The sequence below is a fragment of the Pelodiscus sinensis genome, chromosome 21 (assembly GCF_049634645.1).
Source record: "Pelodiscus sinensis isolate JC-2024 chromosome 21, ASM4963464v1, whole genome shotgun sequence".
NCBI lineage: Eukaryota > Metazoa > Chordata > Testudines > Trionychidae > Pelodiscus > Pelodiscus sinensis.
In genome coordinates, this window is record NC_134731.1 from 18,535,424 (window position 1) to 18,544,823 (window position 9,400).

Genomic DNA, 9,400 nt, shown 5'->3' on the forward strand with positions numbered 1-9,400 from the left:
CCCTTCCTCGGCACTGTGGGGAGCTTGCGCCTCCAGTCGCCATGGCTAGGCAGGGTCTCTAGGGGAGACCCTCTGCTTGCAGCTGAACGGGGCGGGGCGGGGGGGAGGCTTCCATCCAGAGGGTGGCAAGGAGCAGCATTCTCCGCTAAGGAGGCGACCTTCATGTCCAGGCAGGTCCTGGGCTGGCCAAGAATGGGCTGGCTTCCCCTCGCCTGCCTCTGCATTTCATGCCCATGGGCGGTGAGTCCCAGGGTAGGGCTGGAATGGCTGGGGAGGCGGGAAGGGGCTGGCAATTCCGCCCGTTCATTCTCTGTGAACATGGGGCCAGCCTTGCGCCCGCTCATGGGGAGGGGCAGGCTGAGGACTTCAGGCTCCATTCAGCCACTTGCAAACCACACGGGATGAGGCTCGATGCCGGCCCTGGGCTTTGCTCAAGGCTGCACCGAGACTCTGTCCACCCGCCCGTGACGCTGGCCGGCTGCCAGAGAAGTGAAGCAGAATCCGGCCCATTTGGGGCAGATGGCTGTGGGTATATTGTCTATGTACGGGCGAGCTGAGCACCTCACAAGCCTATTTCATCTTCAGGGCCCCAGGAAGGCAGGGTAGTGTCGCCCCCTCATGAAATACCTGGGTGTGACGTAGTGGGGGGTACCTTGCTGGTTGCTGGGCAGTGGGTTGGGAGTGACCTCCACTGGCTGCTGGCTGCAGCACGGCCCAGCAGGGCAGGGGATGAGTCATTATGCAAGGGGGCTCCGAACCTGTCCGACCAGTATCTCCCAGGGAGCGGAACAATGGGAAGAAGGGGAATGGAGCCCTGGCTGGGGGCAGGGCTGGAAGTGAGGGAGTTAGTTTCTGTCGGGGAGCATGGAGGAGACAGCCTAGGGAAAGGGGCTAGAATTTAGGGGCTCAGTCTCCCCCATCTCAAGGGGGGCTGAGGCATCCTAGGCCTGCCCTGCAACCAGATGACATCTGTGCTGTGCTGTATCCTGGAGAAGCAATAAACTCCCCCTGTTCTATTGGCTGGTGGAGTCTGTTCGTGCCATTACGGAGGTGCAGGAGACGGGAAAACCCCAACGCGCCACCACACTGGGACACGGGGTAGGTTAAGTGACTTGCCAAAGGTTGCATGTGGGCAGTGCAGAGTCTGAAACTGTCCAGATCAGCTTAGAAAAGAGGAGACTAAGGGAGGATAGGACAGAGGTCTATAAAATCATGACTGGTGTGGAGAAAATGAATAAGGAAAAGTTAATTAATTAATAGGCAGCAGGTTTAAAACAAACAAAAGGAAGTTTTTCTTCACTCAGCACACAGTCAACGTGTGGAACTCCTTGCCAGAGGATGCGGTGAAGGCCAGGACTTTAACAGGTTTCAAAAAAGAGCTAGATAGATTCATGGAGGTTAGGTCCATCAATGGCTATGAGCCAGGCTGGGTAGGAATGGTGTCCCTAGCCTCTGTGTCTGGAAATGGGTGACAGGGGAGGGATCACATGGTGATTCCCTGTTGTGATCCCTCCCTCTGGGGCACCTGGCATTGGCCACTGTGGACAGACAGGATACGGGCTGGATGGACCTTTGGGCTGACCCCGTCTGGCCGCTCTGATGTTCTTACATTGATCTCCTCAGACCTAGGAAACCCCCTGAGGAGGGGACTGACCCAGGGACCTCTTCCATAAGTGCATGGGTCTCCGTCATGCGCCCCAGGGCCCACGTCCCTATGGGGGCAGAAATAGCTGCTTCATCCCGTTCCGTGGCCAGGATGCCAGAGGACGGCTGTTTTTGTAGATGTGTGCGCATGTACAGCACAGTGTGTGTGTGTTTGGAGGTGTGTGTTTGTGTTTTGGTGTGTGTATGTGTGCGCATGTACTACACAGTGTGTGTGTGTGTGTGTGTGTGTGTGTTTTGGTATGTGTATTTGCGTGTGTACCAAACAGTATGTGTGTGTTTCAGTATGTGTATGTATGTGTGTGTACAGAACAGTGTGTGTGTGGTGTGTGTGTGTGTATGTGTCTATGTGTGTGTGTACCACACAGTGTATGTCTGTTTCGGTGTGTGTGTGTGTGTGTGTGTGTGTGCGTGTGTGTGTGTGTGTGTGTTTGGGTTGCTAGGCCCTATCCCAGGCTGCGGCCCCCTCCGTCTCGTACCCTCTTCTGCGAGCTGGGACTGGAGGCAGCTGCCCCCCTCCCAGAGCCCACCCTGCTCACGCCGGCTAGGGGACCCCGCCAGGGCCACGCCAGCGCCCCAGCTCTCTCGCGCAGCCACGTGCTAGCACAGGAGCCAGACCTGGGCAAACCCGCGACTCCAGCGTGTGGCTCCTGCCTCGCCGCCCGCGCCGCTCGGCACTTTGTCAGGATCCAGGTCCGTGCCCCCAGCCCCTCCCGGGATCCACGTCTCCAGGCCAGACGGCCCGCGCCCCTCGCCCCTCGCTGACCTCCCTGCTCAGCCCCCCCCGGACGTCACACGCTGAGCATTTGTCTCTTCCATACATGGGGGAGGAAGCCAAACGAGGATTCTCAGGCCTGGCAGGGAGCAGACCCCCAGGCAGGCAGGTGCCGACAGACAGGCGCTGCGTGGCAAATCTCTGCTCCGGGAGCAGGCAAAGCCAGGGCAGCACAGGGCTGAGTGTCTGGCCGAGCTGTCCCTTGCTGGGCCAGGAGCCCTCATCGGCCGCCTGCGTCACTGCTGGGGGGGCTGCCAAGTGGCCCGAGGGGCCCCTCTTGTGGGGACTTTGCAGACACAGTCCTGGGGAAAACCCTCAAGGGGGGTGGCACAAGGGTGCCAGGTCACGGCTGGGGGGGGGGCGTTTTTTGCTCTCCTGGCCCTGTGGCGCTAGGGTTGCCAGATGGTTTCAACAAAACTACCAGGGTATGTCTACACTACAAAGTTAGTTCGAACTAACTTTCCTAGGCGCTACACTAGCGCTCTGTTAGTTCGAACTTAATTCGAACTAACGGAGCGCTTAGTTCGTACTAGGAAAACCTCATTTTACGAGGATTAAGCCAAGTTCGAACTAGCTAGGTCGAATTAAGGGCTGTGTAGCCACTTAATTCGAACTAGTGGGAGGCTAGCCCTCCCCAGCTTTCCCTGGTGGCCACTCTGGCCAACACCAGGGAAACTCTATTGCCCCCCTCCCGGCCCTGGACCCCTTAAAGGGGCACGGGCTGGCTATGGTGCCCGTGCCAGGTGCAAGCCTGCCAGCACCCAGCCAGCAGACCCTGCACCTGGCACGGATCGAGCCACCCACCCGATGCCCCCCAGCCCTCCGCCTCTTCCCGGGACCAGGCTGGCGGCTCCCGGGAGCTTGCCCGGGACCGCAAGAGGCGGGCACCCGCCTGGGCTAGTGCGGACATCGTAGACCTTGTCCACGACCTCTGCACTAGGCACAGGAAAGTGGGCGTCTAGGGCAGGAGAGCTGCCAGCCTGGCCACCCAGGAGCAGGTGTGCATGAAAATCAAGGTGGTCCACTGAGACCCCGACCCTGAGCCCTGAGCTTACAATGGCCGTCCTGGGTCAGACCAAAGGTCCATCTAGCCCAGTAGCCTGTCTGCCGACAGTGGCCAACCCTAGGGACCCTGGAGGGGATGGACCGAAGACAGTGACCAAGCCATTTGTCTCGTGCCATCCATCTCCAGCCTTCCACAAACCTTGGGCAGGGACACCACTCCTACCCCCTGGCTAATAGCACTCCATGGACCCAACCTCCATGACTTGATCTCACTTCTCGTTAAACTCTGTTCCAGTTCTAGCCTTCACAGCCTCCTGCAGCAAGGAGTTCCACAGGTTGACTCTTTGCTTTGTGAAGAACAACTTTCTGTTACTAGTTTGAAGCCTGCTACCCATTCCTTTCCTTTGGTGTCTTCTAGTCCTTCCATTATGGGAACTAATGAAGAACTTTTCTGTATGCACCCTCTCCACCCAACTCCTGCTTTTAGAGACCTCTATCCTGTCCCCCCTCCATCTCCTCTTTTCTAAGCTGAAAAGTCCCAGTCTCTTTAGCCTCTCTTCATATGGGACCTGTTCCCAACCCCTGATCATTTTAGTTGCCCTCCCCTCTCCCAGCCTCTCTCTTCCCCTCTCCCACCTCCTTTTCCCAGTCTCCCCCAGTTTTGTTCAATAAAGACAGATTCCATTTTGGAAGACATGTTATCTTTATTTTGTACATCAAGAAGAGGGGCTAGGGAAGGATAAGTGGAAGGAGGTGAGGGAGGAATGGGGTACGAGCCCCCGATGGGGAGGACTGGGCTGGCTCTGCGGGCTTTTGGGGTGGAAGCTCTCCTGCAGCCCCCCAATTGCCGCCTCTCCCCGGATGGCAGCCTGCGGCAAGTGCAGCCGGGCTGATGGCCGAGTGCTGTGATGTGCCCAGTGTGGGTAGTCCGGGCAATCCAAGCCAGGACTGCTTTGCAAGCGGGGCACCCCTGAGAACTGTCTGTCCGGGGTGGGGGTCGGGACCCTGTAAGCGCAGCCCTCGGCTAGCCTGAGACAGCATCTCCACGCTCTAAGTCCTCCTCTGATGCCCTGCCGGCACTGCTTCCGGCCAGCCTTAACCCCGGTTCAGGGTCCACTTAATGTGGTCATGCTAGTTCGAATTAGCAAAACGCTAATTTGAACTGTTTTTTTTAGTCTGGATCCGTTAGTTCGAATTAGCGCTGTAGTGTAGACGTACCCCCCGGACACACTTGACATTCCATCACAGTCGACATTCCATCTTATTTCGACAACACCCGACAGTTCTATTTTCTCAATGTGTTTCCCAAGCAGAAAGGTCAAATCCTGGACTGTCCGGTTCAAAACCGGACACCTGGCAACCCTAGTAGCAGACAGGGATGCCAGATGGTTTAACCAAAAATACCAAACATCCCCTCTCCCCCCAAAAAAACACCAGGGAAAAAGTCCCGTTGAAGAGAAAAAAAGGGGGAGACCAAAGTTGTTGAGCAAAAACAAAACACAAGCCTGAAAACAGCACGGCCCCTTTAAGAAAAGTCTTTGGTCTTTTTGCCAGTGGCCATCTTGTTTTCTTGATGTGGAACCAGGTAAGTCGGGGGGAGGGGATGGGTGGGGGCTGGGCCCGGTTGTAGGGTTGCCAGGTGTCCCGTATTTTCGCCTCCTGGCAGGGAGGAAAATGAGAAAATACTGGACATTTTAGGCCATTTCTGAATTTTTTTTACCGGGCAGGAGGTGGAAATACCGGACTGTCCGGGTCAACACCGGCCACCTGGCCACCCTGGGGCAGAAGAGGAAGTGCGTGGAGGAGACGTGGACCTTTGGGCTCCTGCCTGCATCACTGCATGGTGGGGGTGGGGGCTCCCGCGGGCGTGGCAGGGTGTCCCAGCTCCCTGGAAGGAGTGCTTCTGCTGGGCCTGCGGAGCAGACAGGGCATACCCACCCCCAGTGGGGACCTGTGGGGGAAGGTGAAACCGACTGGAGATGTCGTCAGCTACATCAGAGCCACTTCCTGTGGCCACGGCTCCCCCAGCGCTGGCTCCACCCAAGAGCCGGGGGCTGCTCCAGGGGAAGCAGAAAGCAGCAGGCGTCTGGTAAAGCCGGAGTCAAGCTAGCCGGAGAGGTTTGCAGATAGCCGGGTGGCTTCCGGTGCAGGGGGCTGGTCTCCCTTGCGGCCGCTCTAGCTGGGGACAGCCAGGGCGTTGGGCCGGGGCAACTCCTGGTATTTCCTCACCCACGGCTGGGCCGGGCTGGCACAGATCTCTTTGCCCCGTTGCGTCTTGAATCTGCAGGAGGAAGGAGGCGGTGAGCGCGGGGCCGCGTTTGGCACGAGCCCCTCACCGCGATGGTGGCCCCAGCTCCCGAAGGGCTGCGCAACGGAGCCAGGCGGCCCAGCCCCGTGACGGTTCGCCCAGAGCGCGATGCCCACTGAGCTCACCCGAAAACCCAGCCCAGCTGTGGGTGCTGGGCCCTCGGCGGGCCGGCCCCCAGCCCGGGCCTCCCTCCGGAGTGGGGCAGCTCCCGTGGGAGCAGAGCCAGGCCCCGCACGGGTGCGGCTGGCTCTGGCCTCAGCCCTGGGGAAGGTTTGTCTGGGAGCAGAGTGCCCAGGGCTGTGGCTTTGAACGGCGCCGAGAGCCCCAGGGCCTCACGGGTAGGCTGGGTCCTGCCTCCCTCTGCCATGGGGCTGGGCTAGACCCGAGCGGAGGGCAGAGCTGGCCTGGGGCGTCCCAGCAGACGGCTGGGGGGCTGAGTGGAGGGAGCCCCAGGCGCTCAAGGAGCCCCCATCGGTGCAGTCGTATCAGCCGGCTCTGGGGCTAGCTCACAGTGTCGACCCCTCCCCACATGAGCCCCCGAGCCCCCCGGCGCCCTGCGGGTACTCACACCACGGCCGGGAAGGGGCACTCGGGACTGGTGAGGTACCAGCCCACGACGTTGCCTCTCTTGAGCCGGCTTGTCTGGAAGGTGAAGCAGCACTTGTCCGGTGCGCCTGCAGCCTCTGGGGGGGCAGAGGACGGCTCAGGTGAGGGGGGGGCGGATAGACGGAGCCCGTCTGCTCCTCCCCCCCCCCCCCCCCCGCCGGCCCAAGGCAGGGGCATTGGAGGGGCCCGTACCAACAGGAATCCCTCCCGGGGCCCGTCCTGGGGCAGCTCTCCCGCCGGGGCTGCCAGGGGCTGGAGCGGCAGGTCCCCGTCCTGTCACCATTCACTGGGACTGACCCCTGGGGAGCAGGCTGGGGCCAGGAGAGCCCAGTGAGGCCCCAGAGTAACTTGCACCTGGCTGGCTAACTGGCCCCAAGTCCCGGAGCTGGGTTCTCCCCTCACTCCGCTGAGCCCTGGTAGCCCTGCGGGCTCGGCCCAGGCTCAGTCTGCCCAAGTCACAGGCTGCCAGAGGGACCCATCCCCCTTCAGAGCCTGCTCTGCGCTGCCCGGGGCTCCTGGGGGGTGGCGGGGGGGACTCACTCTGAGCCAGGCCCTGGCAGCAGAAGGAAGCCAGGAGGAGAAGCGCACAGCCCAGCCCGGCTGCCTTTGCCATGGCGAGAGGAGGAGGGTCCTGCTGGTGCCTGTGAGCTGGGTCCAGATGCAGAGGAACCTTCTGGCTGGGTCTGGCTGTTTTTATCTGGCTGTTTGGGACGGGATCCAGCGTCGGTTGCACGTGTGAGGGGGAGAACACCAGACGAGTCCAGTTCCCAGTCCAGAGACAGGCGGGAATTTTCCTTCTTTTCCCAGCTAATCCTGGGAGGGCGCAAGACCCCCCCGTGCTGGAGGCCTCCAAAGTGTCCCACCGCCAGGCGCTTGCTTGTTGCCATCAGCGGAAAGTGCAGCTGCAAACCTCTCCCTCCCCTGGGCTTCCCGGGACCCTGCAGGCCCCCCCCCCCCCAGCTAAACATGCTCTCGAGACGTCTGCAAACGGAAGGCCCCTCGCCTAGGGCGGGGTCCTGTGGGCCCCAGCTCAGTGACCCTGGTGCGGGGCACACCGGGAGAGCCAGATTTGCCGAGGGTTATTCCCACCTCTGGGCGGCTGGCCCCGGGGGTGTCTAGCTGGAAATGTCACGACCCTCTGTGCCCGTGGGCAGTGTGGAGAGCCCTGGCTCTGCCCGGGTCGCGTGGCTTGGCACTGCGTGGATGGTTGTGGCCCCGCTCCTGTGAGTCTTGGCCTGGAGCAGCCGGGGTCTGGGGCCCTGGCCTCCTGCCTGAATGTGAGCATGGGCGAGGCCTGGGGGCGAGGCCAGTCAAGCATGAAGCGAACCCGCAGTCAGGCATCTCGGGTACGACCCGCCCCGTGTCCATGGAGGCTGGGGCAGCTCCGCTGCTTTGCGTCGGCTGGGCCGGACCTGGCTGTTCACCTGCGGGAGCATCTCGGGCGCAGGCTGGTCACCTCCGACAGGCCGACTCTCAGAGCAGGGGTCGGGGCGGCTCACACCTCTGAGCCTGCCGTGGGGTGGCCTGCAGACTGCTTCCGCCTGGCCAGGGTGTGCTCAGTGCACTGACAAAGCGCCCCACCCCAGGGAAAAGGACAACGACTGTGCACTGCTGCGCTGGGTACAGTGTGGCCCAGCCACTTTTGGTGCTTTTAACTGATAAAATAAAAAAAGAACAAATTAAAACTCACTTAGAAAAGTTCGATGCCTGCAAGTCACCAGGGCCGACGAAATGCGTCCTAGAACACTCAAGGAGCTGGGAGAGGAGGTATCGGAGCCTCTAGCGATCATCTTTGGAAAATCATGGGAGACAGGAGAGATTCCAGAGGACTGGAAAAGGGCAAATCTAGGGTCCATCTATAAAAAGGGAAATAAGAACAAACCAGGAAACTACAGACCAGTTAGTTTAACTTCTGTGCCAGGAAAGATTATGGAGCAAGTAATCAAGGAATCCATCTGCAAACACTTGGAAGGTGGCAAGGTGAGAGGGAACAGCCAGCATGGATTTGTAAAGAACAAATCATGTCAAACCAATCTGATCGCTTTCTTTGATAGGACAATGAGTCTTGTGGATAGGGGAGAGGCAGTGGACACGGTATACCTAGCCTTTAGTAAGGCGTTTGATACGGTCTCGCACAATATTCTTATCAATAAACTAGGCAAATACAACTTAGATGGGGCTACTATAAGGTGGGTGCATAACTGGCTGGATAACTGTTCTCAGAGAGTAGTTATTAATGGTTCACAATCCTGCTGGAAAGGTATAACAAGTGGGGTTCCGCAGGGGTCTGTTCAATATCTTCATCAATTATTTAAATATTGGCATAGAGTGTACGCTTATTAAGTTTGTAGATGATCCCAAGCTGGGAGGGGTTGCGACTGCTCTGGAGGGTAGGGTCATCATTCAAAATGATCTGGACAAATTGGAGAAATGGTCTGAGGTAAACAGGATGAAGTTTAATAAGGACAAATGCAAAGTGCTCCACTTAGGAAGGAACAATCCGTTTCACACATGCAGAATGAGAAGCGACTGCCTAGGAAGGAGTCCTGCAGAAAGGGATCATGGGGTCATAGTGGACCACAAGCTAAATATGAGTCAACAGTGTGATGCTGTTGCAAAAAAAAAAAGCCAACATGATTCTGGGCGGCATGAACAGGAGTGTTGTGAGCAAGACTCAAGAAGTCATTCTCCCGCTCTGCTCTGCGCTGATTAGGCCCCACTTGGAATGTTGTGTCCAGTTCTGGGCACCACATTTCAAGAAGGATGTGGAGAAATTGGAGAAGGTCCAGAGAAGAGCAACAAGAACGATGAAAGTCCTAGAGAACATGGGCTATGAGGGAAGACTGAAAGAACTGGGCTTGTTTAGTTCAGAAAGAAGACTGAGAGGGGACATGATAGAAGTCTGACCAAGAGCTGAGCCAGGGGGATAGGAAAGGCTGGTAAGGGGCCGGGATGGGCCCAAGGCAACAGGTGGGAGATTTGGGGGGCTCTAGGGTGAGGGGGAGCATTGGGGGCCACATGGTGAGGGATTACGGCCAGTGGGG

General features: G+C 58.7%; 1 protein-coding gene across 1 annotated transcript; it reads right to left on the bottom strand.

The window, feature by feature from the left end:
* Nucleotides 1-4,718: 4,718 nt before the first annotated feature.
* On the bottom strand, nt 4,719-7,053 carry LOC142819284 (C-C motif chemokine 4-like). The gene is made up of 3 exons (XM_075905050.1): nt 6,897-7,053; nt 6,319-6,433; nt 4,719-5,723 (listed from the first exon to the last, which is right to left on the bottom strand). The coding sequence occupies exons 1-3, from the start codon at nt 6,967-6,969 to the stop codon at nt 5,618-5,620; spliced, it is 294 nt and encodes a 97-aa protein (XP_075761165.1). The 5' UTR covers nt 6,970-7,053; the 3' UTR covers nt 4,719-5,617.
* Between the last annotated feature and the right edge of the window lie 2,347 nt (nt 7,054-9,400).

Excerpts from the sequence above, each read along its gene's own strand:
- LOC142819284 (XM_075905050.1), bottom strand. The coding sequence starts at position 6,969 with ATGGCAAAGGCAGCCGGGCTGGGCTGTGCGCTTCTCCTCCTGGCTTCC. Across the intron at positions 6,434-6,896 it reads CTGCCAGGGCCTGGCTCAGA|AGGCTGCAGGCGCACCGGAC; the intron begins GTGAGTCCCCCC and ends CTGCCCCCCCAG. Across the intron at positions 5,724-6,318 it reads TGCCCCTTCCCGGCCGTGGT|ATTCAAGACGCAACGGGGCA; the intron begins GTGAGTACCCGC and ends TTCCTCCTGCAG.